Here is a 20,967-nt window from a genome sequence, read left to right as displayed (position 1 = left end):
TGCTAACGATTTGGTGAAGAGGGGAAAAAAGGAAGGGGCCAAGTATAGACCCCTGGGGGACCACAGTGAACAAAGTATGTAGGGTTTAACCCATTAAGACCTGAGGCCGATTCTACAAAATGCCTTCTAAATCAGTAGTTCTCACACAAAAAAATAGCAGATGTACAAGCTCGCACACAAGCTGTGTGCTTGTATATGTGCCGTCTTTGAATAGCCAACGCAAAAATCTAAAATGACCCAGATGCTTTCCCGGTTTTAATGTAGTAACTAAAGTGGTTCATCATTGTGATGAAGCTGTGTTGAACGAAGTTGAAGTTGTTATACTGTGCACATTAACATTTGTTTTATCATTATCATTATAGCAAAACTCAGAAACATAGTATATAAAAAAAATATCTGACTTTCTCTATTGCCATTTTGAGTTGTTTGCACCATGTCAGGTTGAGTCAGTAGTAAAATATAAATAACCGCAGCAGTATTCTCAAACGTTTTAATTTCTGTGGGCAAGCTTTCAGTCCAATCAGAGCCCCATTGACTTCCATTATAAAATGAAAGAATAGGACAGTATAAAACATACAGCAATATATACAATGTTTACACAATTTACACTCAGGACTGTGCCTTAGAGGTGGCACACAGTCAGACTCTCAACACTTCCAAGGCGGTGGGCATGAAGTGCTTTTCGTACCCCGAGCAAAACTCATCGTCCTCGGACGAGTTAGTGGATTCATCCCCCTCTTCCTCCTCCTCCTCCTCATTCCCCACCTTCTCTTCATCAGAGTCAATCATTTTACTGTACTCCTCTCTTCTGAACCCTCCCCTCCGCTCTGGTTGTTCCCGTTCCTGCTTTCTGACAGCGTCCTCTCTCTGATCGTCCTCTGTGTCCGTCTGTGAGCGTCCCACCACTTCTTCAGTCCGTCCCTGGAGACGGGGGACGCGCCCTTGGGGTTGATGCTCCACCACCTCCACCCGACTGATCTCGGGATGTGGTTCTGGTACCGGCGCACAGATCCAAGCCCAGGAGTCATTGAACTGCAAGGATGGATAACACACACATGTTTTAACCATTTATTTATGTCCACATAGAGGAGAATACATACAGGGACACAAATATTATAGGTGCAGTAGGGTCACATTCACAAAATCATGGCATATGTTTTCATGATACCATAGGCATGTCACTCAGTACTCTATGGGTATAAGTAACAGCGTCTCTGCCATATATGGCCCCACACACACACACACACACACACACACACACACACACACACACACACACACACACACACACACACACACACACACACACACACACACACACACACACACACACACACACACACACACACACACACACACACACACACACACACACACACACACACACACACACACACACACACACACACACACACCCACACACACACACCCTTTATGTAACTTCAAACTCCATTTTAACCATGTTAGATTCACTGAAAACAAACGTCCTTGGTTCTGGTGACTGGAGGGGGGGGGGAATCTATGGGAACCCCTGTTCTGGGATTAGACACAATACACGGCTGAGACTAAAGGGGTCGGTCGGTCAGCGAGCGAGCGACCGACCAACAGACCGACGGTCAGTTTCTCACCTGGTGTTTAAAGTGATAGAATAGTTGGCTGTTGCCAGGGTCAGGCACTTTCTCAAAGCAACACTGAAATGCCAGCGGACAGTCATCCTTTTTAACCCTGCATAGAGACACATTAGGACAGAACATATAAAATTAGGTAATGGAACTCTTCATAACATAATACACATCAGAATGTATTAACATGGGTTCATTAATTGACCCTAAGATTTTATGCATTGGAAAACATGAGTGAGAAGCGTTATTTGTAGTTAGTATTGTACAAGACTATTCTCTCACCTGTTAAGAATAAGATAAGTGCCTGCTACGCACGGGATAATCACAAGTAGCATGAGTAGCATTAGGGAGCCTAATGAGAGAGAGAGAGAAAAATAAAAATAATTATGTTTAAACAAATTTAACAAACAAAGTGCAGATCAATAAAGTGCAAAACAATGGATCTCTGATCGTCTGGCTACGTGACTATTCTTACTGCAACCAAATCATTTGACTTCTGTACTTGTATATGAGATGTGAAATTAACAAATAAAATCTTGAATCTTCAGTACCATAGGCTTCCTGGTCCTTGGTTTTGAACCTGGTGGTGGTGGTAGCACCAGGCCCAGCCTCAGTCACAGCTCTGATCCACACCTCGTAGTCCTCGGCTGGCCTCAGGTGTTCCAGCACCCAAACAAAAGTGCTATTTTCAAGCTGCTGGATCCCACTCACATTGTGCACTAGGAGAGACAAAAACAGCTTAGATGCCGACAGACAGATAGATGCCAACTTCAATCAAACAAGAACAATCGATAATCTAATCTAAAATTCAAATATTATTTATTTCAATTTACTTTTGCTTAGCTTTAGTAATGCAATATAGCTTTAACATGGACACCATTGATATGATAGAGATTTCTTTCATTAACACATTTTTAAACAATCATCAAACAGACAAAAACTAAATGACTTAAAAAATCTTTATCACTATAACAATTTAACACATTTCAACCCCGCGTCCCTATTTTGTCATAATAGGTGAAATGTGTCAAAAATCAGCAAACACAGCAGATCTACAAGTAGATCTACAATGTTAGGTCTTCGTCGTACAGCAAAGTGTATACTGTATAGCACTTTAGAGTGAGTATGCCTCATTAACAGGTCTATATTTATTGCGCTATACCTTTGTGACTGTCCTCCCCAATTTGGTAGAACAGAATCACCCCTCTTCTCTGGATCAGTGGAATGGGCTCCCAAGACAGGGTGACACTGGTGGCCTCGATGGAAGCCACCCTAAATGAGGACACCTTAGGTGGCACTGAGAAGTGATCAAAAGGAAGAAGATGATCCATAGCTAATTATTCAAACCAAAGCATTAGAGATTAACGTTTTCTTTTTTTTAAATGATGATCACCTACAATAATTCCATGCCAAAACACTTACCCCCTTGAAGGGCATATCCAATCGCAGAAGAAAGGTGGTGGATGTCACTGTTTTTTGATATTGTGAATAGGGACACTTGGTAGGGAGTGTACTTCTTAAATTGACCTGTAGATGGAGACAAAGGCATAAGGAAATCTGCCATTCTGAGAATGCAATGGTTTAGACACACCAGTTATGGTGAGGAAAAAACATCTGGGAAAATTAGATTCCCAAGGTTTTGGAGGCCGCGGTAAATAGGCATGAACACAACAGGACTGACTCTTTCAGAATTAAATTCTGATCAATAATCCTCCCACGGCCCTTTACAAAGGTACTGTGTTACTAGTTACTTTGCAGATATACATTATTATATTATAGAACATACATGAACCAATTTAGCCCTATTTTATACCTAGGCTATTTGAAAATAGCCGATCTACAGGACCTTGTAGATCTGCTATTTTCAAACATTTTAGTACTTTTACTTTTGGTATTTTAAGTACATTATAGTAGTTTTGTTTCCCTACCTATGTTGAATGCACTTATTGTAAGTCGCTTTGGATAAAAGCGTCTGCTAAATGACTGTAATGTAATGTAATGTAATTATGACACCAATACTTTTGTACATTTAGACAAGTACATTTTAAATTCCGGACTTTTACTTGTAACAGAGTACTTCTACATTGCTGTATTGATACTTTTACTTAAGTAAAACATTTGAGTACTTTTTGCACCACTGTATGTCCTATAGACGACTGACGTCATAGATGACTGATGTCACAGGCTGGTCACCTGAAGTCCCAGATCCACATTGAAGCCACGCCGTTTGTACTGTATGTGGATCAGAGATCCACAAAATATATATTCTTTTTACAATAACCCAACCCTAGAACAGTACTAACGTTGTGTGAATTTCACCTGAACAAATTGTAATTATGTGATTTTCATAATGTTGCTGATGTCTGAGGTGGGCGGGTCCTTGGGTACCTTCAGGATGCTCACTGACGTCATAGAAGGTACGTTTGTTTCCCTACCCCCATCCCTGTTTTTTTCTACAGGCAGGTCTTTGGGTGATTTTCACCCAACGTTAGTGATAAGAGGGTAACATTAAATATCCCATACACCCACAATGGTCAGCCGATGCAATTAGACTGCGCCTTCACTGGACAAGGCTCACATGTCCCAGGAATGGGTGGACCAAAGGGAAAGTTCTCAGCTCCAGTCTTTTTTTTTAAGGAATATGTTTTGAACAATACCCACATTTTGCTGCTTATTTTATAGGGTCCCTATCTGTTTTTCCTTTTTTGGGAAATTTCATGTTGAAATATTAAAGAAGAGTACCTCAATTTGCCTTGTATTGTTGTACTTTAATATATTTTGATGAGAATATTTTTAATGGAATTTATTATATTGGATTGGATAAAATATACTCAACGTTAGTGATGGTGACAATTTTCAACGTTAGTGTTCTAGGGTTAAGACCTGAGGTCGATTCTACAAATGTCTTCTAAATCCCCCACCTCAAAATATTTTGTTCCAGGGACCCCCAGAAGCAAAGATTTGAGTTAAAAATGTTCGCTTTAAAAATATATATATATTCAAAGATTTGCACAAATGTTCTAGATTTTTGAATAGCCAACCAATGTGCTATATACACACACATGTATATATTTGAACCCAAAGCACAAATTATGTAGTAAATCTGCTGTGTGTGAACCCATGGCAGAGGCCTCCTTAATGCCGGATTTATACTTAGTTGCCACCAAAAATAGCAGATCTACAAACTTCACAACGCGTCGCAACTAAGCATAACTCAGGCTTAAAAGGTGTATCCCTGTAGCACTTTACTGGATTCACCATTACATCCGGGAACGCATCTGTCATTTTAGATGTCTTTGGCTATTCAAAAATAGCAGATATACAAGCTCATAGCACGGCACAAGAGTGCCGCACTATGAGCTTGTAGATCTACTTTTTTTTTTTTTACTTGAAAATGTGTCCAAATCTTTGATATTGTTCCAGGGACCTCCAGAAGCAAAGATTTTAGTTAAAAATGTTGATTGCCTACTAGCGTGGCACTCGGTGTATAAGTATAAGTATAAAATAAGGGTTATTGCTCAAATCTAAAATGACACAGATGCGTTCCCAGATTGAATGGGTTAATGCTGAATATGAAAACCATGCCAAGCCAAACTGGAGATGTACCGATACCATTTTTTCTGTCCCGATACCGATTCCTATAGAGCATCGCAGTTCCCGCCCACTTCCTGGTTCCACTTCAAAACACTCAATGCATTTTTCCCATTGACATTTCCAAAAATATTTATATCAATTAATTTAAGCCTAGAATCAAGCCATCCAGGGTCCTGGTGAATCATGACCATAAAACATTTTTTTCTTTGATTTTTTTTATTTTATATTTAATTATATGATATACTATATTTAATAAATACCCTTTGTTTTGCCGTTTTCAAAAAAGTTTTTTCACAGAATCAAACGTTTTATGGTCATGATTCACCAGGACCCTGGATGGCTTGATTCTAGGCTTAAATTAATTGATATAAATATTTTTGGAAATGTCAATGGGAAAAATGCATTGAGTATTTTACAGTGGAACCCGGAAGGGGCGGGAACTGCGATGCTCTATACCCATAACTTGCGTCTCGGTCGATACCAGTGTGGTTCCAAATGGACCCTTGCAGGTCTGTAACTCTGAGAGAGAGTACAAATGGAACGAAATGGACCCATACGGGGTCCATTTCGATCCATTCGTACACTCTCAAGAGTTATGGGGGTCCTTGAAATTAAGAGGTTTGAGAACCACTGATCTAGGAATAAATAAAGATTCTATTAATAATTGTTAATGTGCATCTATAAAAGAAGTTATAAAAAAGTATAACTTGTAGCTAAAATTATAATGTAAATAGTACAGTAAGAGTATAAAACAGTACTGCAACATCCACTGAAGCATTCGAAATATAAAATAATTGCTGACTGTAGATGACATACTACATTATGTGGTATCGGAATGGATGCCGATACCAGTATCTTAGGCTGTATCGACAGCTTTTCCGATACTGGTGTCGGTATCGGAAACAACTCTAAGCCAAACCAACCTGTCAGAGTGACCGACGTCTGTGTTCCGTTGACTCTCAGCCAATCAAATCCTTGGCTTGGAGGAGTCCCCGCCTCCTTGTACTGCACCACATACTCCTTCAGGTTGTCCCCGAGTCGAGAGGACAGATCCCAGGACAAGTTCAGGTTCTCGGAATCCATCTTCAGATGAAGGCTTAGCTCATCCTTCTCCGTACCTTTGTATGTAAGAGACAAATGATTGTATTACCGACATGCCAGAGAGACTGACATTCAATACAAAGTGACTAATAATAAGAGACTAGCATAATTATAGGCTAACCATAATCAATAATGATAATAATAATGATGATGATAATAATAATAACAACTTTATTTGTATAGCATCTATCATACAGTACATAAAATGCAGCCCAAAATGCTTCACATAAAAATAGCAAATTAATGGATGAATAATTAACTAATTAAGTTTAATTAATTCATTAAGTTTCCATATGTCTTAATGACTTCCCAATCCAAAGTAACCATCTACATACTCATTTTGTATATGCTATTATATAATCTATTGAATTCAATTACATTTTTATTATAGATCTAGACTATTATAAGCGCTCCAATAATCATTACCTGGCACTGGCATAGCTAGATAAGCAGGCGTTGTAACCCCACATGTGTTGTAGGCTGATACAGTCACTGCAGAAACACCCGTTAGCGGGGTAGCACCCTTTACGAGGTAGCACTGCGTGGCATTACACTTCAGCTGGTCGTTTGGCTCATTCGTGGACACGTTCACCAGCGCCTCTCTGCCATCACTGTAAGATAACTTCACTTCGTATCCTAGAATGTGGCCACGAGCCTGCGATCTGGACAGCCTCTGGGGGACACACACAGGATGGAAGAGACTTTTTAGAAAGAGGGTGTGCCAAGACAAGACAAACGCTGAAGTGGCATTAATCCAGAGCGATTTACGGTAAGCCAGGAAAACACAAGTTAATACATCGAATGCATGGAAATAGTAATCTAGGATCATACTGTAGGTAAACCAAGAACCTATCATCAGTCTAAACAGTATAATATAAATAAAACAAAATCAATAATCTGTACATTGAAACTATACACACTATAGGATGCCAGATCAACAAATGACCAGCTGGTATCTGTCTACATAACATGCAATCTAAATTACATTTTGGCCTTTGCATAAGCCTGCAAAGTGCTACGACTTGACATACCTTCCACATCAGAACACATTCAGAAGTTCGAGAGGATGTTCCGCAGTCCTGCCATACGTCCAGCTGTCCGAGAGGGGCTGAGAGAAGAAGAAGAAGAAGAGTCAGGCATACACAGTCATAAGGAATAAATACATAGAAAATAGCAGGTCTTCTAAATCTATTGCCACCATGGGACCTGATCATCTCACATCCAAGGCTTTTGGTACTATCAGACAGACTCTGACAGAAAATCTTGAGTGCTATTTTTTTCATTTTTACAGTATTTTATCCCATTAAGACCGGGAATGCATACTGTGTCATTTTAGATTCTTAGCTATAACCATTATTTTATACTTTGGTCTATTAAAAAAATAGCAGATCTACAAGCTCATACAAGCTCGAAGGTCTGCTATATTTCGTGAAAATGGGTGCAAATCTTTGAATACATATATGTTTTTTACCACATTTAAAATCTTTGATTCTATGTGATGTCTTCTAAATCCTAACAGTTGTTTTGAAAAGAAATTATGTCGCTACTCGCTATAATATCAGTGATTCTCAAACTGATATCTCAAAATATTTTGTTCCAGGGACCCTAAGAAGCAAAGATTTGAGTTAAAAATGTATATATATATATTCAAAGATTTGCACACATTTTTTTTTTATTTTTTTTTTTCAAATAGCTTGTATATCTGCTATTCTTGAATAGCCAAAGAAATCTAAAATGACACAGATGCTTTCATGGGTTAAAGAGTAGGTTCCATTGAGAGGGACTCACCAGCCGCTGCACTCTCCACTCGGTAGATGGGACTCCAGTCACTCATGGAGCTGCAGTGGCCTTGGCACCAGCAGCGTACCTGGAACTCGTACCAGGTGTATGGCTGGGGACTGTCTATGGTATACTGTCTATGGAATCCCCCTTCTCCCTTGAGACACAATGAGGCAGTTGAAATTAAACTCTTGCACACTGCACTGCAACCACAAGTAAAAACTGGCCATACATTCGTTCTGCATAATTATCTTCATTCAGTGCATTATTCTCTTTATCTTTGTGATCAATCCGCCAGTGGTGGAAAAAGTACTCAAATGTTTTACTTAAGTAAAAGTATCGATACTGCAATGTAGAAGTACTCCGTTACAAGTAAAAGTCCGGAATTCAAAATGTGCTTGAGTAAAAGTACAAAAGTATTGGTATCAAAATGTACTTAACAAAAGTAAAAGTACTAAAATGTTTGAAAATAGCAGATCTACAAGCTCACAACGCGTCGCATCGCGGCGCGTTGTGAGCTTGTAGATCGGCTATTTTCAAATACCCTCGGTATAAAATAGGGCTAAAGTGGTTAATGTATGTTTTATAATGGAATAATTGATATCTGCAAAGTAACTAGTAACTAAAGTTTTCAAATAATTGTAGTGGAGTAAAAGTAAAAGTATAAACAATTGGAAATACTCCAGTAAAGTAAAAGTACCTCAAAATTGTACTTAGGTACAGTACTTGAGTAAATGCACTTAGTTACTTTACACCACTGACTGCAACCACAAGTACGGTAAAAAATGGCCATACATTCATCAGCATAATTATCTTCATTCAGTGCATTATTCTCGACCTTTGTGATCAATCACAAAGCAATATATATATATATATATATATATATATATTTTTTTTACTATAATTTGCCCAGGGACCGCTGAGAGTTGTCTGACCGGACCGCGGTCCGCCTGTTGAGTACCCCTGCTATACCGTGTCTTTACATTGTACCACTCTCCACATGTCCATATGATATCCCGTCCTTCGACATAATGCTAAATATATCCCTGTGTACTGTGTGAAGTTGCAATATGATCGGTCATTAACCCATGAAGACCGGGGACGCATCTGTGTGTCATTTTTAGATTTCTATGACTATTAAAAAATAGCAGATCTACAAGCTCATAGCGCGGCACCGAGTGCCGCTCTATGAGCTTGTAGATCTGCTATTTTTTTGAAAAATCATGAACATTTTTGCTAATCTTTGAATATATATATTTTTTAAAGCGAACATTTGTACCTCAAATCTAGCAGATCTGCAAGCTCATAGCGCGGCACAGAGTGCCACGCTATGAGCTTGTAGATCTGCTATTTTTGAAAAGCCAAAGTATAAAATAATGGTGTAAGTTGTTACACAGATGCGTTCTCGGTTTTAATGGGTTAAAAATGTGTTTACTGCATGATTCATAATTCATAGGGCCGCGTCCCCAGAAAGCATTTTCTGAGCGACGGATCGCTTTGCACATCATGTCCAGAGCGCTACACGTGCACTGAGCGAGACGGCTCTGGTCAATGATTGTGGACGTGCCTCTCCAACCCTCTGCATAGGAAAGTGACAGTGATGAGCGGCGCTCCTCTCTCTCTGTGTTCTGCTTGAGGAAACAAATGGATGCAGAGAACGCTGAGATACGATTCTCAGCGCTGGGGAAAAGGAACACTCCGACGCACCTTTACCATTGAAATGCGTGGCAGAAAGGCACTGGCAGCTGAAAAATAACACTTTCTGTGAACACGCAGCCCCTTATACTTCATTGCACAACAAAGAGTTGATGCCATTTTTCCCAAAGCAATGTCTGCATGTCGATACCCCACACATAACCTAGCCTCAGCAGCCTGGCATGGCCAGACTAATATCACTGCGTAGATATTAGTCTGGAATCTCAGTGTGGAACCTGCCTCAGGTGATAAACCCGCATACTGGGCCCTGATTTCGGCGTTTTTGTTACCAGAGAGGTTTGCCTCCAAGATGGAGCCCAGGTAGGTAATTTCATCCTTTCTTTGGATGACATCATCACCCACTTTGATCGTGAAACTCTCTGCCTTGCTAAGGTTAGGACTGGACCCAAAGAGGATGGATTCAGTTTTACCCAGGTGTAATGAAAGTTTGTTGTCAGAGAGCCAGATGCAGATCTTGTTGAGTTCGGAGCTGAGAGTTCTCAACCTGCAGCCTGTCCCTGTCCGAGACTAGCAGGGCCGAGTCATCTGCGAACAGGAACAGCTTGCAGTCGCAGGCCGATGACATGTCATTCACATATATCAGGAACAGTAAAGGTCCTAGTATACTTCCTTGTGGGACACCACAAGTCACAGGGAGGGGGGGGGACTGGGTGCCGTTTACTTCCACCACTTGCTCCCTCCCTTCCAGGTAGGATCTCATCCAGTTCACTGACGTATCATCAAAACCTATTGCTTTGAGCTTATCCTACTATATAATTGGAGTAACCTCTGTCTGTCCGTCCGTCTTGGTGTCCGTCTTGGGTCGACCGGGTATGGGCTAGTTGATCATAATTGGGTGATTGACGGTGTCAAAGGCCTTCTGGAGGTCCAGCATGACCATGCCGCAATATTTGCCCTTGTCGACATCTTGTTTGATAGAGTCGTTCAAATAGAGAAGGCATGTGTCAGTGGAGTGGTTTGTTCTGAAACCAGATTGGAATTTGTAGATTAGATTTTTTTTGGCAAGATACTTATCGACCTGTTCATAGACTATTTTCTCCATGACTTTCGAAATGGAGCTAAGAATAGAAATAGGGCAGTAGTTGCCAGGGTCTAATTTGTTTCCTTTTTTGTACAGAGGGGTCACCCTTGCTTTTTTGAAATCGTTAGGGACCCGTCCCTGTATGATGGAGAGGTTTATTATGTGGGTAATGATTGGAGCAATGGAGGCGGCTGAGTCTTTTAGAAATTTGGCGGGGATATTGTCGAGGCCTGTGGCTTTGTGTTGATGAAGAGCACTCAATTTTTTAAACACCTCTTCTGTTTTCACAGGGGAGAGTTTAAAATCATCTTTGCGTACACCCTGTTTTTTGTAAAATGAGTCAATATGCTCTTCACCATAGCACCCAGAGTGAGGGGGTAGTTTTTCAACCAAATCTGAGGTTATGGTCGTGAAGAATATGTTGAGGATTTTACTCACTTCATGTTTGGATGTGAAGAGAGTGTCATTCACCTTGAGGCTTATGTTTGTAAACCTGGTTTTCAATTTCTTGCTGCAGCCTAGTAGGTTGTTGAATAGCTTCCAAAGCTCTCGTGGTTTGCTTTTATTTTCCTCAATTTTGTCATCGAGGAAGCTTTTTTCTGCTAATTCGAGCATGCCATTAACCTTGTTTCTTAGCTTGTTTCTTTCTTTTACAAGTTTAGCTACGTGGGATTCGAGACCTTTGTTAAAACACCTGGCGAGTTTGATCCTACCTTTATGAAGCTCAGAACACTTTTTGTTTCTGACCTTCATGGCAGTAAGGATGTCCGAATTCATCCATGGTACCGGGCGGGTTTTGACCCTGATGGTTTTCATGGGAGCCACACTGTCCAAAATTTGAATGAATTTGGTTTTGAAACCAAGCCAAGATTCGTCTACCTGTGTGCTGTTTAGTACGTCGGACCAGTCCAGTTCCTCTAGCCTGTGATCTAAGTCCTCACTCTTATAGTTTTTGAGGTCTCTGATCGTGACTGATTTGTGGTAACCGGTCTTAGGTTTACGTTTCTTTCTGGTGCAGAAGATCATGTTATGATCAGATATGCCACAGGTAGAAACACCACTATTGAGGATTTTGTCCTTGTCCGTTGTTAGAATGAGATCTATGGTAGTTTGAGTGGTAGCACACAGCCTTGTGGGCTGAGTGATCAGCTGGTGGAGTGAGTGCCGATGACAAAACCCCTTGAATGACTTATACACTGACGCTTCCTTACGGAGCATGTCTGTGTTAAAGTCACCAAGAAGTATCGTCTCCGCACACTCCACCTTAGCTAAACACTCCTCAAGTCTTTCATAGAAATCAGTCTGGTTAGGAGGTCTGTATATGGTACCGACTAGCACAGGATTGGCATTTTTAAAAATGATCTCGACCCACACAGCTTCAATGGCTGCATCCTTCAGGTCTTCGCGAAGGACGCAGTCATTGTCCTTATGTACATACATGCATACACCACCTCCGTTTCTCCCATTAATGCTCCTATCATTTCTGAAAAGTTTGTAGTTTTCAATTTCAATCTCAGAGTCCCTTATCGTGTGATCAAGTTTTGTTTCAGAGAAAGTTAAAATGTCAACCTTACCACCATAAAACATCTGCCTGATTTGTGTTAGCTTGTTTCCTACAAGGGAATTCACATTGAGGTGAATCATGTGCAAGCCAACACCGAACGATTTGATCATTTGATCAATAGAGAGATGTTTGTCCACTGATAGATCAAGTTGAGGAGCAGTATCGAGGGGGGAGGGGGGTGTTGTGGTGTTACTCCACTACATCTCAGTGGCAAATATTGTACTTTTTACTCCACTACAATTATTTGAAAACTTTAGTTATTAGTTACTTTGTAGATTTTGATTATTATTACAAAACATACATTAACCACTTCAGCCCTATGTATACTTGAAAACAGCTGATCTTTAAGCTCACAACGCGTTTATACCTTTGGAAACTTGTGAAATGGGACATTCTGCATAATAGCTACTTTTACTTTCAGTACTTAAGTATATTTTAATGTGAATACTTTTGCACTTTTACTCAAGTACATTTTGAAATCAGGCCTTTCACTAACAGAGTATTTCTACATTGCGGTATTGATACTTTTACTTAACTCTCTCAGTGCCACACAACAAGATATCCCGAGTTTTTTCTGAATGCCCTCAGTGCCAAGAACGAAAAATACAGAGTTTAAAAAAATATATATAAATATATATTATTATTATTTTATTAATTTTTTGGAAAACAATGTTCAGAACCCAAGATATCATTATCTGAAGATTTGCACCTCCATCCACTCCTTGTTTAACTTAACTGAAAAAGGCTGTATCTCACTTCCTAAGCACTTAAAAAAAAAAAAGCAGTATGAACATATTTTTTTATTTCATTGGCACTGAGAGAGTTAAGTAAAAAAAAATACTTTTCCACCACTGCTCTCTCACCTACCTGCCAACCTGGGTCCGTGTCTATGCGATATCTTGCCTCACAGTCGCCCACAGAATGATGCTGTGGACCACACTGGGACGTCCAGTGTATCTCCAGCGGTCCAGGCTCCGTACTGTGTTCTGTGACCGTGGGCACTGGCCACCTTCCTAAAGGGACAGACACATGTAAAATATGAAAGAATGGAGAATGGCTATCACACATTTTTTATTGCTTTAGTTTTTTCTTAAAACATCAAGACCTGAGGCAGATTCTACGAATGCCTTCTACATCAGTACCCCCAAATTAATATATTTATTTGGCCGCGGACCCCCACATCTGAAAATTCTCTGTGCCAGGGACCCCCCAGAAGAGAAGGTTTGTGTTAATCTAAATTATTCAACACTTTCAAGATGTTTTAAAAATGTTCAAAAATAGCAGATGTACAAAATCGTATGAACTTGTATATATGCAATTTTTTTTGCTATCTGCTATTTTTGAGAACCATTGTTCTAAACCACTGTTCTAAATCATAAGAGTTTTCGGAAAAATATGCTATATAGCTAAAATCTAAAATGACACAGATGCTTTCCCGGTTTTAATGGGTTAACAAAGAAAAATGATGAAACAAGCACTATGTTTTTCGGTTGATAATGTGCAACTTGACCGAGATGAAAAAGTGAAATTAATTGTTTTGCTTTTGTACGCCGTGGCTCTGTAGTAGGCTAACCGTCTAGATTAGAAGAGGGTCTGTCTGTTTGTGTCTGTACGTCTGGTGCTAGTCTCGCAAACCGGTGGACTGATTTTGTCACATAATATTGAAAGCCCTTTTATGACTTTGACACTTTGAGTCTTTGTGTATGAAGTGTGCAGTACAATAAAGTTGCCTTGCCTTAAGCAAACAGCACGTTGATAAGGCAAATAGAACTACAGGTAGTTAAACGCAAGCTTAGAAAAGGTTAATCAAGGTTAAGGTGAACATGTGAATGGCGAGTGAATGGCGAGTAGATGGTCGAGGTTGAGTTTGTGTCTGTTTGTAAAGGACTCACTGATGTCTGATATATGAAACGAAGTCACATTAGAAGTGGCAGAACCGTACTGGTTCTCTGAACGGATCCACACGCTCAGTTCACTGTGACCAAAGATGTCATCCCGATCTATGGAGCCCTTTCCATTTAACGCCTTAACCTGCCTTGACCTAGGAGGGGAGAGGAGAGGAGAGGAGAGGAGAGGAGAGGAGAGGAGAGATTATGACACACACACAAAAAGTTGAAAGGATTGTCAGGAATTGTGTTCGGTAATTGGAATGGCACGCATTTATTTATTTTATATTTACATTGATTTGATAAATGGGGCAAATACATATAATATATGTTTTAACGACATTTAAGGCCTAATATTTCTACAATTGCTACAAATTGATCAAAACCTGGACATTGTAGAAGACAGAAGTGGAAGAAAGGTTTTCTAATCTTGTACCGTGCAAGTTCAAATCATGTATACTTTACATTATTATTATTTGAAATATTTTTAAATCAAGCCCTTTCTATCCACCCGACCTAACTAAAGTCATCCATGCATAAATTTATTTATTCATGCCTTGAATACTGCATCTCTCTGCACTCTATACTCTAAAAAGTCTATTTAGACTTTAGTCTATTCTGGTTCAGAACACTGCAGCTCGGCTCCTGGCTGGCTCCAAAGAATTTGACCATATTTCACCTATTCTAGCATCCTTACATTGGCTCCCAATTTATTTTAGAACAGATATTAAAATTGTATGATTTTCATATAACGCCAGGTCTGGAGAGAGAGACAGGGCGTGACACGCAGCAAAGGTCATCGGGCTCAAGAACCAAACCTGCGACTCGCTGTCAGGACACATTAGAGCCTATCGTATGCGCCTTAACCACTAGGACATCGACGCCCCTTCATCCTATATTTCTGATCTACTCGCCCCATATGAGCAGACCGTAGCTTGAGGTCCTCGGGCAAAGCTCTGCTGGTCATTCCAAAGTGCCGGCTAAAAACAAGACCGGGCTTTTGGGATTAGAGCTCCGACACTCTGTAAAGCCCAGCCTGAGGAGACCATGGCTTTCTGAGTCTGTGCTTTGTTTCAAGTCTCTCCTGAAAAAAACACTTTTATAAAGCTACTTTTATCCCCCAGCCCTATTTTATTATTTATTATTTCTTCTGTTATTGTTCTATTGTTGTTTTAGTCCACACAATTTTAGGAAGGAAACTCTTTCTTAGCCAGTGTGTTGTTCTATGCAGTTGGGTGGCACCATTACTTCAGAGGATAGGAACAGTAGAGCCTGACCAATATATTGTAGGGATTGGAATTGACGTATAGCAGATATATCTATATAACTGTATATTTTGGCCATTAAGCGACGTCAGAGAGAGGCAGAATAAACTACCAACGTCTACCAGGGTCTGTAACTTTCGTCTTTGTCTTGCGAGACCACTGTTTACAAGAGGAGGAGCAGCCAGGGATCAAGCAAGGCTGAACAGAAAAACACAACTAATGTGTGTTTTACTGAGGTGATGTTTGCTGATCAGATATAGTATATAATAAAGTTCATAAATGAGTTCCTGCTTCCCTCAAATTTGAGTGATGCATGCAGAGAGTGTGAGAATTGCACTCCCACTACCCCTGGGTCACAAGGATAAGATGTTCAAACAGGCTGTTTCCAATTCCCCATCTGACCCCCTGGAGATTATTCCTGAACAACACAGGAAGGGGAAGGGGCGATTCCTGGGCCGGCCGGCCGATTTAATGCTGCATGTCACTCCCCTACAATCTCTCTCTGTTCCCTGTGTCTCTCCACTGACTATCAAGAGAAGATCAAGATCAGCTTTCCACCATAATTCCCAAGGATACACACACGTATACACTAGGCCTGACCTCGACTAAGACGAATAGTCGACTGGTTAGTCGCGGGGGGTCCGAGTCGACTGTGTGTCTCTTAGTCGAATCTAGTCGAGAAAAAAGAAAAAAAAGGGCCAAAAAAAATCTAAATTGTTTTTTGGCCAAGTGTACACCTGCAACCACACGTAACTTCCACTTTATTCTTCTTATTCCTCGTCTTTGTATCGGTATTGTTTGTGTTGGAGCGCCTCAGTGCGGCTGCAGAGTTCATGTGCAACCTCTTCCAGAGAGAGATAGAGACACTAGAAACTCTGCTGGAGACACAAAACAAACTGTGTAGACTTGGCCCTTTGAAATAAATGTATTTTTTTTTTTTTTTTTTGCATTAGTCGACTGCCAGTCGACTATTGACAATTAGTTGCCAATTAGATTCGACTAAACAAATCCTTAGTCGGGGACAGGCCTAGTATACACAAACACTGCACGGTAGTAGCACACATTCACAGGATATGACTATGGCAGCCGTTCTCAAAGTGGGGTCCAGGGACCCTCAGAATTCTTTTGAGGGGGTTGCAAATGGATCCTTACAAGCTCTGTAACTCTGAGAGTGCACAACAGAGTTATGGGGGTCCTTGAATTTAACCCATTCAATCCGGGAACGCATCTGTGTCATTTGAAGATTTCTTCGGGCTGTTCAAAAATAGCAGACCGAGTGCTATGAGCTTGTAGATCTGCTATTTTTTTTTTAATCTTGAAAATTTGTGCAAAACTCAAACCTTTGCTTCTGGATGGGGGTCCGCAGCCAAATACATATCTAAAAATGTGTTCCAAACCCTAACAGTATGTTGCTATATCAGTAGTGCTCCAACTTTTTCATGTCAAGGTATGTACAGTATTTGGCCACGGACCCCCATCTCAAAATGTTTTGTTCCAGGGACCCCCCAGAAGCAAATATTTGAGTTAAAAATGTTCGCTTAAAAATATATATACCAAAGATTTGCACACATTTTCACGAAAATAATAGCAGACCTACATAAGCTCATAGCTATGAGCTTGTAGGTCTGCTATTTTTTGAATAGCCAAAGACATCTAAAATGACACAGATGCTTTCGCCGGTCTTAATGGATTAAAACAACTGAGAACCACTGGCCAAGACAAAGCTGTCACTCTGTGTTTTTTTTAATATGAGGAGTATCGGTTACTTGTCGTCAGCGGCTGACTTCCAGTAGAGGGTGTAGTTGGTGGAGGGGTCAGGGTCAGGGTCAGGCTCCCATTCACAGAATGGCACCCCATCATTAGCCTCACAGTGGATACGGCACAGAGGAGGAGATAGGAACGATGGAGGACCTAGGGAAAAGGTGAGGGGGGAGGGGGTTCAAGTTCAAGTTCCTCTTTATCGTCATTCATAACTTTACATCAGAGATGCCCAGCAGAACGAAATAACGTTGCAATGGCTCTGTTAAAAAACACCACAATTCATAACCTGAACTAAAATAGAATAGAATAAACTCAGTAATGATTCCAGGGGGTCCCGGCTCCCTATCTAAATGTTTGAGTTAGGAACCAAATTGCCCTTTCCAGGTCTGTAACTCTAAAGGTCCTTACACACCGGGGCGATTTTTTCGTGCGAATAATACGCTTTTTTAAAAAACCTTATAAAGTCAATGCAAGCGTACATGGCGCGAAAAAGCGAAGCGAAAAAGCGTCTTTTAATTATTCGGAAAAAGTCCGAATTTTGCGTATATTCGCCACATTCGCCGGTGTGTAAGGACCTTAAGAGTATACAAATTGGACAAAATGGACCCGTAAGGCTTTATTTGGTCCCATTTGTATACTCTCAGGGTTAAATTTATACAGTGGATTTTATTGTGTAGATTGGGGTCCCAGAGATTATACAAAATCATATCAAATGGGGGTCCGTGGTCTAAGACATAACAAAATGGGGGTCCTTGGAATTACTATAATAATAATGATTCACTGCTCAAGACAGACAGGGGAAGTCTCACACATGCAGACAAATGACTCATTTAGTCACTGCCAACCGTTTCACATCAAACCACTGACTCCGCCTATTTCTAGTAAGACCGCACAGAGGAGGAAGCAGCACATTAAACACTGACATGCGCAACAGGAAACCAGCCCTGTCTGAGGCATAAATGGACTCACTTTGCCCTTTGTTGCTAGTTTCTCTTAACTCTCACAGCAGTATTTAAAAAAGAAAAACATGGTTTTAACCACTTGAACCCTATATACTTTGTTGAATGACAAATAAGGTTCTGTGTGTGTGTCTGTCTGTGTGTGTGTGTGTGTGTGTGTGTGTGTGTGTGTGTGTGTGTGTGTGTGTGTGTGTGTGTGTGTGTGTGTGTGTGTGTGTGTGTGTGTGTGTGTGTGTGTGTGTGTGTGTGTGTGTGTGTGTGTGTGTGTGTGTGTGTGTGTGTGACCATTTTCACCTATAACATGCCATGACATAAACCAAAATAGGGATGAGGGGGGTTATAACTTCAAGACCTTGAGGGGGATTCCAGGGGGGAATACATAGCGCTTGTCCCAAAAAACGCTCGCCAACCAGGTATTTCTAAACGTAACCTCAGTAAAACTATGCCTACACCTAACCTTATTACTAAACGTAACCTCAGTAAAACTATCCCTAAACCTAACCTTATTCCTAACCTTATCCTCAGTAAAACAAATACAAGAACCGCTGGGGGCGAATACAACTTGGTGCGAGTGTGTTTTGGGGCGAGCCTTCAGGTTACCCCGGGGGTTTTCCATCTAAATGTTTGAGTTAGTAACCAAATAATGGACCCTTACAGGTCTGTAAGCCCTACATTGCCGTACAACAAAAAAGAAAAGGGGTTAAAAGATGTCTGTGTCTGCCAACATTTAAAAAAAAAAAAGGTTAATATCACAACAGAACTTGAACTAGTCTCACTTCCACCTCTGTGGATTTTATAGCCTTGGATCACAAGACAGTCATCGGTCATAATGATATGACCACTATATGACATGTCTTGTATCAAGGCTGAGGATTTCATTACCTGGAGAAGATAAACTGCTTGGCAGGTGAACCAGCAAGATGGACATGAGTAGCCATCTGGTTCCAGGCCTGGCCATCACATTGGACACCAGGGCTTTAGCACCTATGGTATACATCACGCACGCACGCACGCACGCACACACACACACACACACACACACACACACACACACACACACACACACACACACACACACACACACACACACACACACACACACACACACACACACACACACACACACACACACACACACACACACACACACACACACACACACACACACACACACACACACACACACACACACACACAAGTTGGCAATAGGCTATTATCATCAATGTCTTACAGATTAAAGTTAAGTTTAGGCAAATTGGAGAACAATTCTTTATTTTCTGAAAGGCATAGGTAGCACTTCACTGAGGTTTTTAACCATTCACTTTATTATGGGACAGCACAGACAGAGTCACCACTCATCAAATGTCCTCCCTTAAAATACAATTAGGCTATACTGGCGCCTGTTCGAAAATCAAACTAATAATGAAAAATAATCATCAACATGCAGTTCATTCTCAAAACAAAAGAACGTGAACATACTAGCCATGGTTCACATGACGCTCGCGTCATGGAGCAACTTCTACCTGGTTTTGGAACTTTCTCCATTTACAACCCGTACATCTACATAAACGTTCAGATTTCAAATATAAAGTGCTGACTCCACGGCCATGGATGTAATAAGTTGAAACGCTCGGGTCTATGTACCCGTATCATCCGTATTGTTCAATAAAACGCATTTTAATCCAATCGGTGTCATTTTCTCAAAGAGTTATAGTGTATCAGAGTGCAATACATCTCCCAACCGATAGGGTCGCGTAGTTGAAAGCATATGAAGAATATTTTGAGAAAATGGCCACCGATCGGATTAAAATGCTTTTTATTGAACCATACGGAAGATACGGGTACTTAGACCCAAGCGTTTCAACTGGTTACATCCGTGGCGGTGGGGTAAGCACTTTTATATTTGAAATCTGAACGTTTATGTAGATGTACGGGTTGTAAATGGAGAAAGTGTCAAGACCAGGTAGAAGTTGCTCCATGACTGTCATGATATGACATTCATGTTTCAGGGGCTAATACAATACAACACAACAGCTTAACGGCATATTAAATTGTGCTAAACAACTTCGGGGTTCAAAGTTAGTAAAGTAAAGGGATATAGCCTAAGCCTAATATTCATAAACTCGTTTAACTCTCTCCTGGAGTAACATGTGAAACTAATCTCCACATTAACCAGATGATTGTGAATATAAATGACTGTACTGTACCTCATAGCGAGAAACTTGTTGATCCCACTTCTGACAGTAACTTTAAGGACCCCAATGGAAACACGCCATAGGCTTTCTTGGGTTTAAACTCCTCTTAGCAGACCTTGTAATTGAACAACAGTTTTTGCAAACTGCTAATAATAAAGTACTCATACGTGACCCGCTGTCTGTCCCGCACTGACTGATACGACGAGCACGCCACGAACTAGTAACTGTAGACTCCTTAGTACAACGGTGTAGCTTCTCCAAAAAAAAGAACAGATCTACAAGTAACTAACGCGTCGAGTATCGCTAGCGTCGCGACGCGTTGGTAGCTTGTAGATCTGTTCTGTTTTTCGGACGAGCGACGCGCTTGCGCAATGGAGTATAAATAAACGCGCGCGGTGTGTGTGTGTGTGTGTGTGTGTGTGTGTGTGTGTGTGCGTGTGTGTGTGTGTGTGTGTGTGTGTGTGTTCAACATGTGCCCCGCCCACTTTCCGGAATTTCTTATTA

The 20,967-nt window shown here is 40.7% G+C and overlaps 1 protein-coding gene across 1 annotated transcript; it reads right to left on the bottom strand.

Moving 5' to 3' along the window:
• Nucleotides 1-476: 476 nt before the first annotated feature.
• il12rb2l (interleukin 12 receptor, beta 2a, like) lies at nt 477-20,700 on the bottom strand. Its single transcript, XM_080446699.1, has 15 exons — nt 20,476-20,700; nt 19,151-19,252; nt 17,315-17,459; nt 14,290-14,438; nt 13,265-13,410; nt 8,106-8,253; nt 7,349-7,425; nt 6,744-6,990; nt 6,140-6,334; nt 3,045-3,149; nt 2,785-2,919; nt 2,174-2,341; nt 1,905-1,974; nt 1,629-1,725; nt 477-1,032 (listed from the first exon to the last, which is right to left on the bottom strand). The coding sequence occupies exons 2-15, from the start codon at nt 19,224-19,226 to the stop codon at nt 640-642; spliced, it is 2,151 nt and encodes a 716-aa protein (XP_080302825.1). The 5' UTR covers nt 19,227-19,252; nt 20,476-20,700; the 3' UTR covers nt 477-639.
• Between the last annotated feature and the right edge of the window lie 267 nt (nt 20,701-20,967).

The sequence above is a fragment of the Gymnoscopelus braueri genome (genome assembly GCF_963280865.1).
Source record: "Gymnoscopelus braueri genome assembly, chromosome: 13".
In the NCBI taxonomy this organism is placed as follows: domain Eukaryota; kingdom Metazoa; phylum Chordata; class Actinopteri; order Myctophiformes; family Myctophidae; genus Gymnoscopelus; species Gymnoscopelus braueri.
Note: the sequence above shows the minus strand (reverse complement) of the source record. Positions and strands in the feature narration are given on the sequence as shown.

Coding starts and splice junctions, on each gene's coding strand:
- il12rb2l (XM_080446699.1), bottom strand. CDS start 19,226: ATGGCCAGGCCTGGAACCAGATGGCTACTCATGTCCATCTTGCTGGTT. Junction 17,460..19,150: donor AAGCAGTTTATCTTCTCCAG/GTAATGAAATCC, acceptor CCTTTTCCCTAG/GTCCTCCATCGTTCCTATCT. Junction 14,439..17,314: donor AAGTCAGCCGCTGACGACAA/GTAACCGATACT, acceptor CTCCCCTCCTAG/GTCAAGGCAGGTTAAGGCGT.